Source organism: Meleagris gallopavo, chromosome 2, assembly GCF_905368555.1.
Source record: "Meleagris gallopavo chromosome 2, MGAL_WU_HG_1.1, whole genome shotgun sequence".
Taxonomy (NCBI): domain Eukaryota; kingdom Metazoa; phylum Chordata; class Aves; order Galliformes; family Phasianidae; genus Meleagris; species Meleagris gallopavo.
In genome coordinates this window covers 79,265,733-79,287,557 of record NC_139405.1, presented here as the reverse complement: position 1 = coordinate 79,287,557, position 21,825 = coordinate 79,265,733, and the positions used below count along the sequence as shown (strand labels likewise).

The window sequence follows — 21,825 nt, the reverse complement described above, 5'->3', positions numbered from 1 at the left end:
GCTCCTTCTTTGGATGCTTGGAAAGTAATCAGAGCTTGTTTTGTGGTGAGCAGTGTACTTGTCTATTGATACCTTAGAACTGGAAGATGATCTTTCAAATCCCTTTTTAACTTTTTGTATTCCTATGTAAAATAGGAAGACAATCACATTAAAATGTTTTCCTTGTTGTTTCATATATCATTGAAGCTCGATACAACAATTTCTCATTTTTCTGTTTAGAAAAATTACCAGCTTTTGAAAAGAGAATAAGGAGGAAAAATGGCAGATAAGTCACAGCTTTTATTGACGTCAACCTCAAACTGTCCCAGCAACCAAATCATCCTTACATGGGGAAGAAAGTGAGAATCTGATTGAAGCTGATTCATTAAAAGGGCAAAGAAGTTTGGCAGAATAAACCCCTGTGCATTCTAGCTTGTCTTCAGATGTCAGGGGCTGGAGGTAACTTAGCTTAAATTCTGAGTGACGCCCCATCCAGCACTTTTAAGTCTGATCATGTTCAATACATGAACTATCTTGATTACAGATTCAGAAATAGTGCACTGCCCAATTAATCTAGTTACATTCTTATAGGCTCTCACAATCACCACAACCAGGAATTTGTCCACACCCAGAGAGAACTCTCACAGATACATTAAAGAATAGTACAGTTTATTAGAGCAACAGATTACAAATTCTTTTGCACTGCTGATGATAAATACACTGTCTGCAAAGCATTTGAAGTTCACCAAGAACATGAGTAATGTGGTGAACCACAAACGTGTTAAATCATGGAGTAACTCTATAGAGATTTCTAGGTTTCCCAGAGGAAAGCTCTTGGTACGCTAAATGTGCAAGGTTACATTGCTTAGGGAACTGTCATGGAAATAATTATCTACCATGTTCCACACTGGAGGTTGATCTTCTCTCAAGAGGTGGACATTTCAATAAGTCACCCCCAGTAAATGTTCCATATAACCCACCCTGAGGCTAAAATCACTCAAGCATTACAAAATTTAGAACTAGGGAAATCACATGCAGTCCTGATATGAAGATCAGAGCTTAAGAGGCTCTTGGGCTGCACAGTGTTTGAGTGGTAAGATGATTGACTCACAGTATTTAGCAGAACGGTATTGCAGTCCTGAGTAAGGCCTTAGGCATAACAGCCAGGCCAGAGGAAGCTGGAAGCAGGGAGGAGCCTACCATCACAAAAACAAAAGCAAAACCAACCAACCAAACAAACAAAAGATTACAGACCAATAATTTTTGCACTGGATTTCTATGGTTTCTGTTTAGTTTTGTTCTTGTTTGTATCCTGTTCTACCCTTTCCCTTTTGGATATGTTATTATTTTTCTTTCTCACACTTTTGTGTGTGTGAGTGTGTGTGTGTGCGTGTGTGTGCACTGATAACTAAATATTAAAATACTCTCAGAACAACTCCACAGGTGCCAGAGTCTGTGTAGGACCACAGGTTCCTTTGCATAGCAGATGTTTTTCTACATCTTTGTAGACATCTACTATATTTTATTACTACAGCGACTATTTTTAGACAACCCTTGTTTCCTGAACTTCAACTGCGTTTCCAGAGGCTGTTTGCATATGCAAGTAGCAGATAAAGTTAACATGTTAAGCAGCTGAGGCAGCTAAAACATGGGGATTATTCATAGAATGGTGTTTCCTCTCTCTCTCTCTCTCTTCCCCCTCCACCCTAAATTAAAACAGACAAACAAAACAAAACAAAACAAAACAAAACAAAACAAAAACCAACCAACCAACCAAAAAACAGAACCAGAAAATGGAAGTGTGCAATACATGCTGGAAGCATCTCAGCATCTGCTGCCTCTGACAATGGGCTCTTTGTCACCAGAATTCCACAGCTGTCAGATGTGATGCACCATACCACATCATCTGATTATATGGGCCCCACGGATCTGCTGTGAAAGCACCACTTTGTAGCTTACTTCAACAAGTGTTTTCTTCAAAATATTGTGCCATGGGCAGTAGGCTAGATTCTTGCAGCTTCTAAAAACACAGGAGCTGTTTGAACACCATCAGACCAGGCATACTACCAGCCAAGAAGACAAAAGGATTATGAAAAGGGAAACTGGAATGACCTCATTGCTCACTGTTCCTTCTGAGGTCATGGTTGTACTGGGCATGGAAGGACAACTAGCAGTTTTATGTTTGCCAGCTGAGGAGCAGAATGCTGTCTCATGATGCATCATGATGATGTCATGCTGCATCATGTCTTAATTACTCCTCTACCCTATCTCCAATCAATAGAGTTCTGTAATTTCCAACTACTTCTCTGCTTGCTTGTTTCTGAACGTCAACAGAAGGTAGAGTTGACACACACAGCAGCTGAAGCACTTAAAGAATCTGCAATAATTAGTGAAGGAAAATTATTATTGTTTGGGTTTGTACTTGATTATGTAAAGGTCAGCTCTCTTCTGCACGTAATCAGTTGTTTTTTTTTTTTTGCTTTTGTTTTTAACATCTGTCAAACTAAAATAATTAATGAGAAATTAAATATAGAGGCAGCAATGTACAACATAAATGCACCAAAGATTGCAGAATCACAGAATGGTGAAATTGGTAGCAAATATTTGGATACCACCTGTTCCAAACCCTGTCCAAGCAGGATCACCCATAACGGGTTTCTCAGGTCCATGACCAAGAGGCTTTTTACAATCCCCAAGGAGAAGACTCCATGTCTCTTGACAAACTGTGCGAACATTTGGTTACTCTCACAGTGAAAAAGTATTTCCTAATGCTCAGATGCTATCTCTCGTGCAACAGATTGTGCCTATTTCCTCTTGCCCTGGCAGTTAAAATGAGTATCATAGTCTACAGTGAACCAACTAGATGGTAGTCAATTCATGTCTTGTTCTCATGTCTAACTGAAGCACGCAACACAGAAGAGTCTTTGGTCCATTTCAGGGAAAGAAAGAAGTGAATCTCACAGTTTGTGAAATATTATCCTCAGTCAAACAGGCAAGCATTTGTTTTTCTTCCATATCTTAGGCTTCAAACTCATCAATCTCAGCAGTGAGTACCACACAAATCTTTAAAACTGGCAGTGGACAGGACCTGCTGTTTTTAATTATCTTTCAACTTAAGCCGTTTTTCTTTAAATTATTGTTACAGCTACTTAATTTTCTTCCCTAGTGTCACAGAGTTTGGAATTACTATTATTATTATTATAGCTGTTTCTTCTTGTTTGCAGGGTAAAAATAATAGTGAGACTACAGCAATTTGTTACTAACTGCAGGCACCAGGCCCTCACGACGTCATAGCTACGTTGCATCATGTAGAATGTTGGCAGTGGCTAAGTCACAGGGGTGATATGGGATGTTAATGGTTAAAATTTTGTAACACTTTTAGGAAATCCAACATATGTGTACAGACTGGGAGAAGAACTCTCTGAGAGCAGCCCTATGGAGGAAGACTTGGGAGTTCCAGTGGATGAAAACCTTGATGCAAGCCAACAGTTTGCACTCACAACAGCCATCCCTATTACTCTGGTGAGCTGATATGTGGGATAAAGCCAGGTTCTTTGCTCAGTGTATGGCAGAAAGTTGAGAAACTGTGAGCAGATATTGATATAAAAGAAGTTCAGACTGCATGTAAGGAGAAACTCATGAAGACAGTTAAACAGTGGAGCCGGTTGTTCAGAGAGATTAAGAAGTCTCTATCCAGACCCAGATGGGCAAATCACAACCTGACCAGAACTCAAATCTAACCGTGGTTCAATAAGAATGTTCAGCTAGAGATCTTGTGATGTTCTTTCTCACCTGAACAGTCTTTCTTTCCAAACGGAATTGAACATATGATTCTCTTGAAGAAAAGTGATGGGTGGTTGCTGTCATAAAGGAAATTTTCATCTCAGTGTTTTAGTCTTCAACTATAAGTCAATTAAATTTCTAATATTCATTCTAATATCTTCAGATCTTCTTTAAAATATTTTTTTTTTCTCATCACTGTCAAAAGTAAGTCTCTGTGATCTAGAAAGCTCTGGAAGACTCTTAATATTTTTGTGTATGTATGTTTATTTGTTTTGATTTTTTTTTTTATCTTGAATTTAGCACTATGTGAGTTTGACAGTTCTATGTGCTAAGGTCTTAGTTTTCTATGACAACAAAGCCTAGTTCTCCACTTACAGTATTTAGTATTTCTTACCCTGACTCCAGTACAATAGAAATATTCTATCCACCTGAATATATGTATCTTATTCAGAAAGTTAATAGTAGCTAATGGTCAAACAGAAAGTGGAAAAAAAGGTCTCAAAACCATGGCTTGACTGACTGAACAGAGCAGCAAGATGTCATGTTCAAGGATTGCTTTTCTGTCAACTTGCCCTGTGTTCCACTCGTACCCCAAACAGAAGAAATCTCCTGAGCATCCAGCTTTAAATTTGCTTTTTCTTGCTCTAGATCCTAATCTAAATTCAAATCTTTACTTCTTAGTTTTGTTATAGGCTTAAATGGCCAAATTTATATACGTAATAACATCTCAATTTAGACTGAATAAATTATTATTTTTGTTTTAACAATTTGTTAATAAATGCTTAACGAAAAGCTGATAACCCATGATGATAACCCATAGAAGTAAACTTATGCTGGATTGTTATGACCTTTGAAGTGCTAACATTCTTCAAAGTATGCAAGGAAATACTGTTGTGAGATGCTTTTTATACATATTTATCTGCCTAGGACATAATAAAGATGTCACTTAAAACAAAAGAACACAAGCAACAGCAGAAAGTTCCCTTAATCTGTATAGCATATGTATCTGGTGTCATTAATGTCACTACTTTCTTCTTTCAATTTACTTTAGTTTTGCTGTGGAAGAATAATATTGTTGCAGTCTCCATACTACCGGCATTTTTGTTGGGAAGTCCAAGCTGTATCCTCCCTTGGCCTTTATTTTTTATTGTCATGTGGCAATGGATTTGAACAGTACTCAGCTGAGATTAAAAATAACTTTACTTATGTAGTGAATTGTTCACCACCCTCATTTAATATGCAGAGTTGTTATTAAAGAATATAAAGTGTACAATAACTCTATGTATAATTTCAGAAGTTGATACAACTCCTGCTACTTCTGAAAATAAAATTTTGATATTTGTATTTCAACTGTTTTACTAATCTATGATATTGATAAGTTATTTAGAAACAAAACATAATAGAAATCAGATATGAACAGAAGAGTTTTATTTGCAGATCCTTTTCAAAGGCATTCATAGAAAGAAGATGTCAAATTTGCTAAACAAAAAGATATTTAACATCATTTTATACATCCTATCTCCAAGTGTTTCTTCAGAAGGACCCAGGTATCCCATAGGTCCTGTATTATTTGCAGATGCCTCAGATATTCTAAAACGGTATCTAAAATGACTCTAAATGCTTATGAATTCAACTCTGATTACTTTTTGCACTCCTGATATTATTCTACACTAAATTAAGTTTTAATGAAATTTAAGTTAAAATGTCATTAATTGTATTCTAATTTTGTAATAATTTTTTCATGATACTGTGTTGTTTTAATCTTCTCAAGATACAGAAACTTAAAGAAAACTTTAAAAAAATTAATATGTGTATTTTGTACAGCAGTAAGGCAGAAGAGGCTGATGTGTGGGGCCCACAGAGCTGGTGTGTAATACTGGCGGGCATTTGAATGCATAATCTAGTGTAGTAACCAGTGCTAACTGTTGTTTCTCAATGAAGTTCAGATAACATAAAGCATTTTAAGAGGCTTATTACAAAATTTTTTCAGTAAGTTTTACATATTTTTAATCCTTTCAGATTTGTTTCCTTGATTTAAACTTTTTCCTCAGGCGGATGTATGAGGACAAATGATCTTGTTTATGATGTACGCAACCTGCTGACTTAGACTCACTTTATTTGCATAATGACATTCTTACTAAATAGTGAAATCTTAATAATAAGTACTAAGACTTCTGTCTATTCATCCAAATAGAAAAACTTTTACCATTCATTGGCTTACCTTTAATGGATCAGTGTTTGGAGGAAGAGCTGATATTTAGCACCTCAAAATACCCTTAATTCCCTATAATTTTTGAGCTGTTTCCTGTGGTTCGTGAAGAAGAAGTAAATGATGCATCTAAGTGCAATTTAGAATTCATTATCCTCTCCTTCTACAGGCCACCACAAATTAGCCAGTAGAGGCCAATGTCAAATTGTAAGGGAGCTTGGCAGAATACTGAGAGTAAGAACAATTACCTAACTTGGAATAAACAGTAAGAGGTTTGCTTAATGAAGAATATACCTTCTTAGATCAATTTCAACTCTCCTGTACATGGGCAGAATTTTGGGTAATGCATTGAATATGTATAGCCAGAAAGGAATGCTTTCCAAACTAATTTCAGTCATAAGAGTTTGAGGTTTTGAACAAGCTGCCAAGAAAAGAGCATTTCCCTATAGGATTTTTAAGTTGTCTCTGAAAGTGTGGATAAGCTGTAGTATGTACTGCATATAAATTAGCAACAACATCTAAAAGCAATGGATAAGAAGCCATTTTTAATGGTAACATTTATTTTATCAGGAAAGCGCTATCTCAATTGTCAAAAAGCTCATATTTTACTAATAATTTTAGCAAAATGTTTTAATTTTCCTGTGCTTTTTGCAGAGTAAAACTGAAATGAGTTATTTATAGTCAAGATTTACCCATCTTAGGTAAAAGCCAGCCTAATAGAATTATGCTTTTGTTTCACTGACCACTGCGCATTCCAAGGTGTCCCAGATGAAGCAAAATAAATACACAGATAGGTAAGTTGCAGTTTACTACCAGGTGTGAGTCTTTTTCTTCCGAGCAATAAGAAACAAAGAAAAGCAACAAGACTGAACAGATGAAAAGAGTCTCTTCTTAGTACAGTCTTCTGTATTAGGTGAAGAAATTCACAACTGTGTATTCCTTGGTGGCTCCTTTGGTTGATGCTGTTGATAGTCAGAGTGGCTGGCTGCATGGGTGGCAGCGGACAGATCCTGAATGCAGTGCTGGCTTGGTGATGGCATCTTTATGCAAAATTTGTGTGTCTGCATTTACCATTGTGTAATCTGATGATACCACACAACTTTATGTGTCATGTAAGCTTGCAATTACCAAGCAAGCACAGTGGTGCAGTCTGGCTGTAACACCACAAGTCAGCTCACAGCAGAATAAGATTGTCTGTGTTTCTTTTCATCTTCATATGTCTCATGAGAATCTATAGGCATGCCTGCAGCAGAGGGTGCAGACAGCCTGAGCTCCAATAGATTAAGGAGTAACAAGAGACAGGATGTGAATTTGCCAGTCAGCAGATGCGTGGTTGGACTTCCTCACCATCATCCTGCTAAGCACATAGTCATTCAGAAACATTGCTCCAGCATGTGGGGCAGTACTTAATAAATGGTGAATAAAAAGGCTACATTTATCTGCTTACTCTTCTATGCTATGCATTTATTTTGAAAACTGTGCCTTTCTGTGCAAATCTTTGTTCACATACAAAAAGTATATGAGCAAGCAGTAACCTATTCAAATCTGAGTAATGTTTTAGAACATCAAAGGAAAGTATTTCAAGAGCAAAGATTGACACCTGTCATGTTAAAACAACAGAAAAACTCTACAGTAAAATATCTATTTTGATTGTTTTGCTTTCAGTCTTTGAATACACATAAATTTTTCAGAGTAGTACTTTTTGTAGAGTGTCTTGAAGTTAACATGCTAAGAGAGTAAAATGTATGCTTTGTATGCTTTGTACGCTTTTCTTTCCTACCCAGGAGTCTTCTGACAGCCACCTGATGCCAGCTACATTTTCAAATGTCCTGTCTTCTCCTTATTGCAGATAATTAGAAGCATCTGCTTCATTCTGAAAGTGCATGCTTGCATGCTTATAGCTGAAAACTGTGATTACATCATATCCAAACATTTCTCAATCTTCCCAGTTTCAATATTTCTTAGCTCCGATAATGTACTAGTGTAAGGAGTTTGTTACTTTAAGTGGTCTTTCCTTGATTTATGTCAACTTGAAGAAATTGCACAACTGCTGTAATTTTCAAGTCAATTCTTTCTCTGCTTGTCACCTGTGAAATAAAGATTATATGCTTTCCAAAAGAGACTCAGTAGCTGGTGGTCAGCGATAGGTTCCTCTGCCATTCCTGAAATCTTGTAAGCATTACAACTTGGCTCACACAGCAGCAGCAGTTTTGGGGTACAGGAGAACCTCAGTTTCTACAAAGCCAATGAGTCTAGTGCGCAGTTCAATGCACCCTGAGGCAGAGACTAGGAGTTGATCTGATTCATTCCCTCCATTACCTCTGAAGAGACCTCAGATGCCTGTCTCTGTAACAGTAACATCTAGCAGATAGCTATAACTGGCTGTCTGCATTTGCAAATTACACACCTCCCTGAATCCCCTGATATCATTTCCATGAAAGGGAACTGCTATTGTAGGAGTTAAAGGCACTGTACACGACTGCTTGGGGAGATACAGTGGGAACTGGCTGACACTAGGGGATTTCCAAATATTTCTTCCCACTCCTGGGCACTTTTCTATGAAACAAACATGAAAATGCCTTTTCTATGCTCCTCTTATAATTCATAATCCTTTCTACCACCTTCCCATTCTCTTTAAACCATTATCATTTTGAAGCTACCAGTACATGCAGAGTTGCTCCTCCTTGTCCACTTCCAGATTTCACAGTTACAAACAGCAATATGGAGCATGTCTGGGAAGAGTGATACTGTAGTCTGAATTACACAACAGGTATCCCTTTTCAGCAAGCATCTAAGCCCTGCTTCCCATCATCTTGGAGGTCCTCTCTGTTTCCTCCACCATTTTTGTGCTATCTGCCTTTCTTTGACTTCTTTCACTTAAACACTTCCTTTCATGAGTGCCACAACTCATCTTCTAATCCCCCATGCTCTACGGGGCATTCCTTTGTAGCCAACATTTGCTGACATAATTTTCCCTTGTCTTGAAAATAATGTGTCCATTGTGAACTTATTCCTGCAGAGAATATTTTTATAAAATAATATTTGTTAAAACTACCTACCAGATGGCAGATTGCAACAAGTATCTTCTTTCTGTGGTGATATTTGCCAGCAGTCATGTTTAGTGATGCTGCGCTGGGCCAAGGAAAGCTGGCTCAATGAATGCTGTATATTCCTAAGAGCTGCCTGATCCATGTAAATCAGCCAGGGCAAAAAGCTTTCTGCTTAGGAAGGGTATGTCTGCACAGTAAGATGCATACAGATGCAGTGAATCTCTAGTCTGGAAACTGTGTACTCTGCATGACATTATATTTCTTTGGAAGGCTGGAAACTATGTCAGCTTGGCTATTTGCTGTCCACTTAAGAGGGTTTCTGGTGGGGAAAAAAAAAGAAGCATCAGTTTACACAGTGAATCTCAGTATAGTTTTGCTTTGATATTCTTTCTGTGCTACTTAACAGCTCAGTTGTCCATTTCCAGCTTTAACTGGATACTCAATGACATTTTCTGTTCAGATCTTTCTGTGCTGTTGAATGCTCTTTTGTCAAAAGCATAAGCAGGTCTGGCAGCCAGTCTTCTGAGAAGTAGGCTAGCAGTAAGTTAAACGCATTTTAAACTTCAGTGCATCAGACTCTCAAATGGCATCCACAATTTGAATACAGAAGACATTGCAAAAACCAGATTCCAGGACTGCTGGGGCCAGGTATGGGATCTGCTCAGAGGTGGTGGAGAAAAAGCAGAGTTAGAACTGCAGCCCTCATCCACTCGTGAGCCTGTCAATCACTCCTACTTTTCTTTTTTGACAACTTTTGACTTCACTAATAGTTGGCAGGATCTGATCACAGGTGATATTTTCTTTATACTGTGAAAGTCAGTATAACCCAAGCACGGTGTTTAATGACTAAACGGCTTTTCTTGCATAACACCTCATTCTTGTAAATTAATCATGTCACAACAGACTCACTCTAGGCTAACTCAGCGTGCCATTTTAACTCATTTTCCATGTTCTGAATGTGGAAACATTAAATCTAGGTCAATATTTTCAGTAAATTCAATAAATTATTCACTGAGTCAATTATTTTCTTGGGATTTTTTTGTACCGCAAATTTTCAACTTCATACCACAAAAATATTTTAACATTCAAAGAAGGAAAATATTCTTTCCTTGCTAAGGAATCCCACAGGCATGCATCTTAATTCTGAATTTAATATCACTGGGCATATCGCAGCAGGTGGCAAGTGAATTTCAAGCCACTACATTTGATAATTATTATTCTGAGATGTCCTTGTGTCTATTTCAGCTTATTCATGAAGTCAAGGTGAAAATCCTCCATTAATGCAATAAAATTTGTATATTCCTAGAAACAAGATGTCATTAAGTAATTTGTCTAACATTGGTTGTTGGAAACTGTAATATAGCTTCTGATCACTTGTCTGGTCTTGTAAATCAAAATGTGCTCGTTTTGATTAAGCAGTTATTTTTGTTGCTTACTTACTTCCATTTTGATGGAAGCTTACAGGTAGGATTATTAAAAAAAAAAAAGTAAAAAAAAATTAGAGTTAAAAATGATAAAAATCTCCTTTATTTATTAGAACTATAGGCCTTTTACAGAAGTGAACTGCAGGAAAAAGTTGCATGAAAGATATAGACATCTGACATACAAAGATGAATAAGCAGTTCTAGCAATAAGTTCTGGACAGATGAAAGGAAGGCAGGAACACAAGTAGGATGCAAAGAGATGGTTTGGAGGGCACACTGGGAGGCCTGTCAACATGGGGAGGGGCAGATTTAGACACAATGTCATGAAAAATTCACAAAACTCTACCACTTTAGATTAAAAGTTAAAAGGAAACCTTCCGGTAAAATCCTGTCAAAGCTGACATGCTTGGCGTGCTCATGCATCTCAGCAGCTGTACTGGTAATGAATGATTTGAGCTGAGATGCTGCTGAAGAAGTTTCTGTCATATTGGCCAGCTGATGCTCATTGGCTGTGGCAGATGTTGTTAAACTGGCAAACATGTCCCACTCTGCCTGTCAAGTTTATCTTTCCTTTTCTCTTACGTGTTCCATTTCCTTTTCATCACTGTCACATCCATCCCCCAAAACAGGTCCTCTTCTTCAGTTGCAACCTTAGCAAAAATTCAGCGTGTCAGGCATGCAGGACACGAATAGAACCTCTGCTTCCACTTACTTCCAAAAACTAAAGCTTTTCCCTTCTCTTCATCCTTGACCTGTTAATGATGGTGGTGAAAGGAGTAAACTGTTAGTGCTGCTCCACTGCATTTGGCTTTGAAATGTTCAGCATTGTTAGAGCTGTAACTATTAATGGGTATTTTAAAAACAAAAGCCATTGATGTTGTGCATTATTTTTTCATAGCTTTAGTTCTGATGATGAAGGAACTGCTAGAAAGAACAGAGAGACTGCTTTCAGAGTCACACTTGGATGTGTTTAACTAGCACTCTTTATCTCTTAGTTGGACAAATTCAAGAGCCCTGTTTGTTTTTAACCAGTTTTCCACATAGTTTGACTAATGTACAGAGAAAAGAGAAGAGACATACCAACTATGTCCTAATAAAATTATACACTGAAGAAATCAGAACCTGTGACTTTCTTAGTCATTTCTCCAAGTCTTTTTCTCCAAGCTATTCTCTCTCAGGAGTTATCTAATTACATAATATTTTATACAATAAATGCAAGCATTGTACTTTGTTGGCATATCTTACATCTCTCTTAGAAAAAAACTAATTAGACCATATTTTCCACGTACAGGATGAATATGTGCTATCTAAACTAAGATACATGGGGTTGAATGTTATGGTGATTAACAGTGAGTTGGTGCACAGTTTTATATGTGAAATTTGAACTTCAGTGATAACAACACTAATGACGTACATACAGTGTTTTCCATTAACCCACTGACATTTTGAGATAGTGAACTATTAGCTTAAAGGTGTTTCTCTCTCTTCAGAACTAAGGCAGTAAGTCCATACATTGTCCCTAATGTTGTCTCCTTCATAACTGCCACCCAAGTGCTTCCATAGTGCAAATTTTAATCTATAAAATAAGTAAGCAGACACTAGTTCAATCCAAGCTGTGGACATGTCATGAATCACATGACAAACAGTATAGTTTCAAGCACATTTACAAAGCAGATTACTGTGTTTAAATCGCATAAAAGGTTGGGCTTATTCTAAGTTCTGTATTATGTTTAGCATTTGGAATTTTATTACAAAGCAACATAAATAAATCGGAAGTTAGCCCTTGTGTCTCTGCTTAACTGGAAAAAGACTTCAGCACACTACAGCTTATATGACAGGATCATTTCCTGTCACAGGACTGTCCCACCAATAAACAGAGAGCAACTGGGAAGGTCAAGAATGACAAATTAAATCCCTGAAATACTTCTTTTCAAGATCAGAACAGGAAGTGATGAGAACAGCCATTTACTTTTATTCCAAGCATTTCAGCTCTAGGAAAATGAACAAATACAGTGTGAGTGGTATTGGCAAGCAGTGAGTCATTGATTCCCTTTGTTGATTAAAAGTATAGAAGAATCCCTCAAGAAGGAAATAAACTCTTGAAAAGGAGCTTTGCCTCTAGCAGGGGCAAAATATGAGGCACACAGTCCTTTTGTTGCTGCAGCTCTGTTGCTGTACCTGGTCCTGTGGACCACTGCAGTATTATTAATTTAAATATGTAAAGGAAAAGAAATAGTCAGGGAATTATAGATATTCAACTCCACTTTCCCTCTAGCCCCTTTTAATTTAGCTTTGTGGTGTCTGATTTGGTGTTATTACTACCGTCTCCTGATTTCACTGACTCAGACTGCTGAGTGCTGCATAATTCTTGCTTTATCTTTTAGAAATATAAGAAAGCTATAGGTGCAGTTTCTTAATGGCATAACTTGTGTGTAAAGATCCCTCTTGATGTTTTCTTGCCTTTAGCTTGATGCAAAATGAACAAATGCAGCATCCTGCTACCCAGTGCTTGCTTCAGGCAAAAATGAGAAGCTAAGTGGTGAGCCTACTGAGCTTAGGGCCAAAAGAGATGGTTCAAGAACCAACTTGCTGTTGTTACCAAGTTGCCTCATGAATAGTCAGCTGAAAGTGCATGGTAGCAGCAGTATATTGCAGTATAATCCTTTTACTGCTCCCTAATGCTCCGAATTGGCACTGAGGAACCCCAGTGAAGAAAAGGTACTGCTGCAAATGTGGATTTTCCATTCATTAATCTCATTTGCAACTTTGAAATTCAGATCAGACCACCAGATTATCCTGTTGGATCTTTCTCAGTCTGTTGAACTGGGAAAAAAAAAAAAACAAAAACAAAAAGGAGTTTTTGGTCCAACTCAGGTAGAGTGGAATGGTACTTTTCTGTGTGATTTCAGAACTGTCTAAGTAATGTGAGATTCCAAATTTAACATGGGGTTTATTTCTTCCACAAAAGAGTGTTCAATGTTGCTGGTCTTTTGAGCCTTCCTGTGTGATGGAAAAGTAGTGAAAAAGTAACTGGAAACAGCCAAAAAGAAAAACTTGTCCCAGAGAGAAGGGGTAAACAGTGAAGGAGGAAGAGGAAATATCAAAACATAGGTTGTGCTGAAAGTAATACTTCCTGTTTATTTCCATGGAAACTACTACAGATACAGAGAGCATAAGAATAACATTTGATAGAGAAAATTCTCAGCTGCAAAACACTGTTTTTTAACATGGTTGCCACCATCAGCCAATTTGCATGGATTACGTGATCAAGGTTCTCTTTGTTTTGTGGTGTGATAGCTGTTCATGACCATCTAGAACATAGCTTGTATTTTACATCACTGTCACCACTGCTGAAATGCACCACCCCCTCCACCTCACTGAGCTCACATCCACTGTTTGGTCTCCATAAACATTCAGCAAGTGTCAGTGAATGGCAGTGGGTGCAATTGTTTCTGCATGGAGGAATTCAATGACACACTTTTGCTTCGTCTGAACTCCCATGATAGATGCTGCTTTGTCAGACTGCCTCACTGCTGCCATCTGTTGCACAGAAACAAAACTTAGAGAACACTGGCAGGAATGTTCAACTTCTACTGCCATATCATCAACATCTGCCTCTGACATCATGGGTAAAACAAATAAAGTAGGGGCATTACTTTCAGAGCAGCTCTTGTATAATCAGTTGTGGAGTAGACTTCTTCCAAACTTATGTGAGCATGACTGGTCAGTCAGTTTGATCTCAGATTTGTTGGAAGCACAGATCCTAACCCATCATTCACTGAGAATACACTGGTTTTCTTACCTTGACAGCACTTTTAGAAAAGTCAGCATTTTACTTGGGGAAAGGTTTACTGATGCTCTTGAATACTGAAGCCTTGCCAAAAGAGGAACCTTAGGTTTCTTGTTTTTCTTAGCCTCTGACTCCTTGTAATGTCACCTATCATCTTTCAAAATTCTACATTTTTTCCCCTAAATGTGACTTTTTGATTAGTGCTTTTTTCCCTTCTGTCTTGTTGCTTTAACATTTTTTCTCCTTCACATTGAAGAAAGTTTTCTCTTGTTGTTTCAGCACAGCTGAACAACGTTTCACTTTGTATTTCAGCGGTGTGTTGCATTTAATAGGAGATATTTCCAAAAGGGTTGAGGGTCAGACTTTCAAGTTTGCAGCACTTAATGGCTACATATGGTTGAGCTGAATGCTGTAAAAATTCCCTGCTTCTTAGCACACTGAGCATGGTCATGCAACACAATGCACTTCTGCATTACAGATTCCTGAAGAAAATTGTGGTGAGCAGGAGCAGCAGTTTGAAGATTTCTGTGTCAGGGTGCCTGGGCTTCATGATTTTGCACCTCCCAAGGCAATTCAGGTCAATACTGCCTTGACATAGTAACATTGTGCCTTCCAGGTGGGGAACTTGAATTAAACTTTATAGCTAATATGGAATAAGCCCATTTTCTTCTCAGTCTCCTGCATATTTTAAAAGAATCTGGCTTCTGTAACAATGTTCACTTCCCTAAATCCCTCCTTCTAGTCTTGAAGGCTGCACAACAGTTGTGTGTCACTGTAATTCACCAGTACCCTAAATCTACATACCTGGCTTGTAGTTCATGTCTACTATAATTATCATTTTGCTGAACAATGAAAATAAAATATTATATTGGTAGATAAGGATCAAAGTCATGACCTTTAAAACAAAAGGAGAATTTTCTGATCCAAATTCAGTGCCGAAATGAAGTTCAATTTTGGGAAGTTTTCCTTATAACTTGCTGGAAAATACATGAATTTCCATGAATACATGAAAAATACATTTGTAGCACCTTGCAGTGGACACACTGTCCATGACAGATTTTTCATCTCATATTCTGAATTTTGCTTATTTTTGCTGCTTTGTTTTTAGCATAATGTGTCCACAATTACAAGCAAGAACTAAGAAGTTTATAAATCATCTGACATTCTAACAGTATGCTGTTTTCTGACTTCAGATGACTCATTGTCATATTCATTAACTTGTTCATCTATTAAATAGAACATGCTCTACAGCAAGTGACCCACTTCATTTTCAGTTTTCTTTTTGCCTTATCAGAACTTTCTAGTCTGACTTTCTCTCATCTGAGTGTGAAAGGTTAATATCTTAGATTTAGATATGTAACAAAATTGGGCCAGAGCAACTGCTAAATAAACACTGCAATTATAATTTTGCAACTTCATCACTTCTCCTATCTTTCTATAAACAAAAACTTTCCTTCGAGGTTTTGACACAGTTCAATTCTGGGCTAATAACATTTATTGTCAAATTCAAATAGTTCTGAAGTTATGAGTAACAAGATAATTATCACAGAGCTCTATTGAAATTTGTAGGTATTTTGTTCAAATTGGAATACTTGATAACATGCTGACACAGAATATAAACACAAAGCACATTTTCATGTTAGATATTCTTGTAGAATAAATATATCTTGATTAGCACACATGGATGCAATGTAATCATCAATGCCACTACAAAACGTACACTTTGGTAGTGTTAAGATTATTGATGTTTGGCAACCTCTAAAACTACTTTAATATTTTATAGTAATAGTATTGCATTGATTTCCTTTAGGTATTTCTTTCCTCTGTACTGAGCTTGTGAATCTGCTACAGGTTCTTTGCCATATATATCCAACACCTGTTCAAGATTGTTGTACTTTTCCTTTCATTCCACACATTGTTTCTTCAGCTCTCACTCTTCTCTTCCAATAAGGCCAGCATAAATGATTTCTGAGGCCTTAAAGGCTATGTAAAATGTCTCGATGACAAAGTAATGAACACTCTTTGTAACTGGAGACAGCACAAGTATTTATTGCTAAGCAACAAAGACTGATGTCAATGAGTTTTGCCAAATGCAGATGGTGAGTAGGTTTGTTGAAAAAATGAAATCACACTAACATAATTCTTTACAGTGGGTTCTAATATAATAGAAATGAAATGCACTCAGCTGGTCAGAGTGAAGGGCTCCACAGAGAGAGATGAGGTTAATTTAATAATAGTTTCTGCTGGCTTGGCCTTATTTTAGGGAGTTGCTCATATGTGAGAGTACTCCTTAACTGTCTCTTCTGAAATATCAACAAGAAAAGACTTAAGGAAGGAGTCTTCTACAGAGCCTCCCTAAAGTGCCAGTCTTATCAGAATCTGTCATCCAAAATGTTATTGAGAATGAGGAAAAGAAGGAATTTCTGGTACCTTCTTGGAGGGGATGGGAGGATGGTTGTGTTTGGAATATGCAGGTACAGCATTACTGGTCATTTTAGCTTCCTACAGAGAAAACAAGTTTTAGTCCTGTGCAGTGAATGCCTATGTATTCTTTTTCTGAATAACTCACCAGGTATGAGAGGTGGGCTGAGATTAATGATTATGTCACTGCAAAGCTGAATGTGTGTCCTACAGGGAATGTCCACCACACTCCTTTTATCCCTGTGTGAGACCAAATTTGCTGCAGTGAAGAAAATGCTCATTTATCTGCTTTGAGAACACTGATGAAACAGCAATCTTTATGCATATTCTTTAGGCAGAGCTCACTGTCAAAATCAGATGCAAATTTTTCTTATTCCCAGAGAGGATAGACAAAAGCAGACTTTAGTCCCAAACCGTGAGACATTCTACCTCTCACAGTGTTCCGTTTGATCTGAAAAAGACGAAACTAAATGACTTTTGGCTAGCACTTAAAGACAGTGCAGAAAACAATCTAATCAAATTTAATCAATCAAATGGTTAAAACCCTTGATCACAACTTTCTCTAGGAAGCAGCTTCCTCCTTACCTGGAAGCAGTCTTACCCATGTACTTCGCTCATCCTCTCAGAAACAACCTGCTTGTATTTAACTTGACTGATCAATTCTGCTGCCCAGCTCCCAGACATCCTTCATCTTCGGTTCATGGAGGATCAATGCCTAGCCCAAACTCCTTGGTCTTTGGTTCTTAGCTGAGTAACATGGAAAGGCTGGCACTTTCCTGGATTCTCGGCCTCCACAGTGAGTCATCCTTGCTCATTTGTACCAATAATAATATTGGCACAGGGGCTGGAACGCTAGCCCATAGAAGGATAAGTATGTGAAATGGTTTCGTGATGGCCATAAATTAAAATATACACCAACGAATTCAACAGGCCTTCATCTTGTTATAAAAGGTGGCCTAATTTTCTTCTAAGCAAAGATGCTACATCTTGGGCAGCTCATTAAACAAGTCTCTTGCATGTGAATGAAAAATGAAATGTGTATGAAAATTACTATGTTAGCTTTACTGAAAGAAAATTCACCCATAGCTCATATGGTGCTTAGCTTAGCAGGAAAAAAAATATTTTACTTGAAGTTATTTTTATTTCTGTTAGTTGTTTTAGGCAACCAGCCATATCATGTCAACCAGCCACAGCAGAAACATATGAGTGGCTGTTAAATTAGAATTAGGTAAATTCACTTGACAAAAATGGTAAGTTTGAACAGTGATTGTATCTGGGAAAAATTTTAGGAAAGGCTATAATTTTTTGCCACTCGACATGTTGGTATTTTTTGGCTTTTTTTGGGTTTGGATCCAGTTGTTCAGATTAAGTTTTACTGTTCGTAAACATCTGCTAGTGAGAATAAATTACTTCTCTGAGATTGAGGTATTCAAGGATTATTCACTTATGCAGTTTGTTACTGGATATTTGCCCACCTGGTATTCAATCAGGCAAGGAAAAATAGAAAATAACTAATAAAAGAAAGTGGTAGTGACAGCTTGTACTAAACAATACCAGCTGAGAATTTACTTCTTGGGGTTTTTTTTTTTGTTTTTTTTTTTTTTTTATTATTTGAATGTATTTTCAGAAACATTCATCCATTAAAATGTTTCTGATATAGCATGAAATATAATCTAGGTGATGTCAATTTAATTTTAATTTTATCTGTTTAATAGCAAACTCCTTCATTAATTTGTTTGGATAGGAGATATTCCTGATTTTTCAGATTGTTCTGTTAAAGCTGTTTTCTCTCCTGATCACCAGGTTTGTAAACAAAGCCACAAAATCCTGTTTTCTCTGTCTCTAATGCACTGCTGAGATATCTAGCACACTTGTGTCATTTAGTCTTAAAAGCTATTAATGCTCTTGGAAAAGATGGAAAGCAAAATATCAAATCTTGTCGAGCTTTCTGAAAGCTGTAGTCAGTCTTTTTTAATAAATGTTTTTCAGAAAGTCAGTTTTGTCTCTGATAAATGCAATTCTCCAAATGTAATACTGCAGATTTAGTACACAGAAAATTCTCCCATTGAGAATGGTTGGATTCTGAACTCTATAATCTGTGATACAACCAAAGTGGATAAAGAGACAATAAAACTTTTCAACCCCATCAAATTTCTTCAGCTTGAGCTGGCCAGACCATCTGTAGACATGAGAGGACACTTCCTTTTCTGAGTCCATTTGGCTGTCAGCCTTTCTGCTGAGACTGGCAACAAAGGATTGAATTAGTGTAAAAATATAAGGGTGGAATTAAAATATTTAGCAGAGTGTGGACTTGACTCTTGAGTTCCCACATGCCATGTGAATGCCTAGATTGTAAAATTTTGTTGTCCCAATAAGTGCTCACTGCAGTAAAGAAGAGGAAGGACTCCGCCAAGTCAGGTCTATAGAAACTGCCATCAGGAGCCTTGGGCTTTGAAGTGACAGAAGTTCCACAGCCTGAGCCTCCATGTCTGAAATCCCAGACAACTTCTGCAGCCACAGGGCTCCTTGCAATATGTGAGTTTCTCACCCAGCACGCCCACTGACCTCTCTGGGTTCAGATCCAGTTGACTACAGGAGAGCTGCAGGCAGAAGGAACACCCAGTATGAGGAAAATTGTTTACACCCAAGCACACAGGGAAGTTTAAAGAGTCAATTGCAGTGCATATCTCTCTTATGTATTGATTAACAACAGTGTTGATATGTTGCAGTACCCTTATAATAACCAAATATATGAGAAAAATATTAAAATATTACGAAGTATTAAAGCTCTGATGCTGATTTGTTGTATGTAATTTTTGGCTGTCAGCTGGTATTGTCAGGATGTTGTGAAATGATATATTTCTTCCATGAAGATGAAAAAGTTTGAAAATCATGTTTTACTCTGATTCGTCTTGTCCAGGATGTTTGTTACCCCATATCACATTAATAAGGGAGCTACAATGCACACCATAGTGTTATGATATGTGAATAAATTTCTCTTGGAGAAAACAGAGAAAGTTATTTGAGAATATGGCTGTCAGCTACTTCTGGCTGTGGTCCCAGATTTACCCTTCTGGTAAATCTGAATTCAAATTTCAAACTTTCAGCTACGTCAAGATGTGTCAAATGAAAGTGCATTTATTTGGCTCCTTTGATGTGCTGTGTATTGAATTGTCTGATAACTCACTTACAAATTCGTGTCTTGTCTTTTTAGAAAGATGGAGGAAAAAGATGGGCCACAAAGGGACCACCTTTCAGAATCAGCGTGTTTTCTTGTTCTCTTACAAAACAAGGAAAAGTAAGTAGAAGCAGATGACATTTTATTTCAGAAAGCCATCTCTCAGAATTATGTAATATAAAAACTCAATAACTCAGGTAACCTGTCTGCAACAGAATCTATGCTTGCTATTAGGCCCATGAATTTCTCTATCTATTGCTGTGAAGTGTTTGAGAGCAATGAAGTTGTGATTTTGAACCAAAATCAGAGAGATCTAATAATCAGTCACAATAAATATTTTCCATTGTTTCCTACTGAAATCTTGCTTGACACTCAAGTTATTTTCTGGAGGAAAAAATATCATGAACAGAGATGGATGGTAGTATTGATCTTTGTGGTGATGAAAATTAGGATACTGAAATGCCAGAAACATTGAAATGCTAGAATTTTGATTGACTTAGAAAATGAATTTTGAGGCTTTAAAAAACTTTTTTAATTAAATCACTTAAAAAGGTCAAAAAGTTTAGTAGCTTTAAAAAAAAAAAGTGCAAAAAAAAGTCAATGAATTTTTTACACCTCCACAAAATTCAGCCTTGAAAAATCTGTGCCTTTCTTAAAAATTAAGTGGCTTCAACATATTTTTTAACTTGTATGCATGTTGATGTGCACAAAGAGGGGTTAGAATCTGTGTGTGTGTGTATGGCTTTTGTGTGCATCTTCTCTACTTTCCCAGCAGCCTGAACTTGGTCACTGCGAAGCTGGGTTACTGCCTGCTTTGCCTAGAGCCAAAGTGATCCCTGTTACCAAGCTGGGTTATTCTGGATGGCTTGCTAAACTGTTCATGCAGGAACACATTCAGCACCTCATGAAGAGCAACAACATCTACTCCACTTTTTTATGATTTCTGTTGATACACTGATAACTTGTTGAGAAACTTGAGATGATAGTAATTTATTTATTTATTTATTTACTTAGTATCCAAAAAGATCATGGGTAAATATTGATGCACTACGGATACAATTTAAGACAAAACTTACTTTGTCCATTGACATTAGGAAAAAAATCTACAGAAAAATATCTTAATCAGTATCTTAATACTCTGTTAGTAAATTGAACTTCCTTATAACAGCACCACACAGACAGAAATAGCAAACAGATGATGGTATAAAACTCTTAGCAATGTCACTAAAGTCCCAGGGAGGGGGCAGGAAGGACCATCCACCTTGTTAACAGTAAGCTCTATTCATTGTGATAGTGTGATAGTACCAGTAACACATTTACTGAACTGTATGCCTGTTAATTCTGAAAAACATCTCCATATTAGATATGAATAAAAGACACTACATAAAGTACACAAAGCTTTTACAGAAAAGTAGTTGCTCTATACAGTCTTGAAATTGTCTCAGCTAATCAAAGCTTGCTAAGATGTTCTAATGCTCTTTGCCGAGAACAGTTACGGTTTACATAATGATCATAACATTATTTCTGTGATTGTCTGCCTCCACTGAATCACTGAAATATCAAAATCTCTTGAGTCCATTACTGCTCTCTGTCCTTCTTTGAAGTAACTGTGTAGTGCAGTACTGCTGTATGTGCTCAGTAGAATCTCGTTGGGGTCCCATCACCCCAAAGTGGTTAATCACAACTGTGTCTGCTTTCAGTCAAGAGCCTATAAGTTTGTATCAGATATGTTAGAGAATATAAAATACAGTTGAAGATACATTTTTCCATGTTAGAGTCAAAAATGGAGAAGAAATGGGAAGACCTTTTCCTACTCATAGATGTAAAGGGTTATTAATTAGCTAGTCAAGGACTTTTCTTTAGCAAGAGAAATTTGCATCTCCAAGGAGCTAAAGTAGAAATAGTTATTTTAATTGAGAAGAATGATCAAATAGTCTCTTAGAAAACGAAGCAAAATAATAAGTTTCAGGAAAAAAGATTAGATCTGTCTG

At 37.1% G+C, this 21,825-nt stretch overlaps 1 protein-coding gene across 30 annotated transcripts in view; it reads left to right on the top strand.

Annotated features, from left to right (window-relative positions):
- Positions 1-21,825, top strand: part of LOC104909914 (uncharacterized) — a 115,742-nt gene that overhangs the window by 76,379 nt on the left and 17,538 nt on the right. For 20 of the 30 annotated variants that reach the window (XR_014881513.1, XR_014881514.1, XR_014881539.1 and 17 more), the window contains 2 exons: positions 3,362-3,501; positions 19,871-19,954. Coding sequence is in view for 11 of the 30 variants with exons in the window: in XM_085217761.1 (XP_085073887.1) it covers positions 3,362-3,501; positions 19,871-19,954 (224 nt within the window). In the remaining 19 variants the exon portion in view is untranslated. Of the gene's footprint in view, positions 1-3,361; positions 3,502-4,813; positions 8,090-19,870; positions 19,955-21,825 lie in introns of those variants that run through there. The other 10 variants (XR_014881523.1, XM_085217763.1, XM_085217762.1 and 7 more) reach the window with 3 other exon arrangements.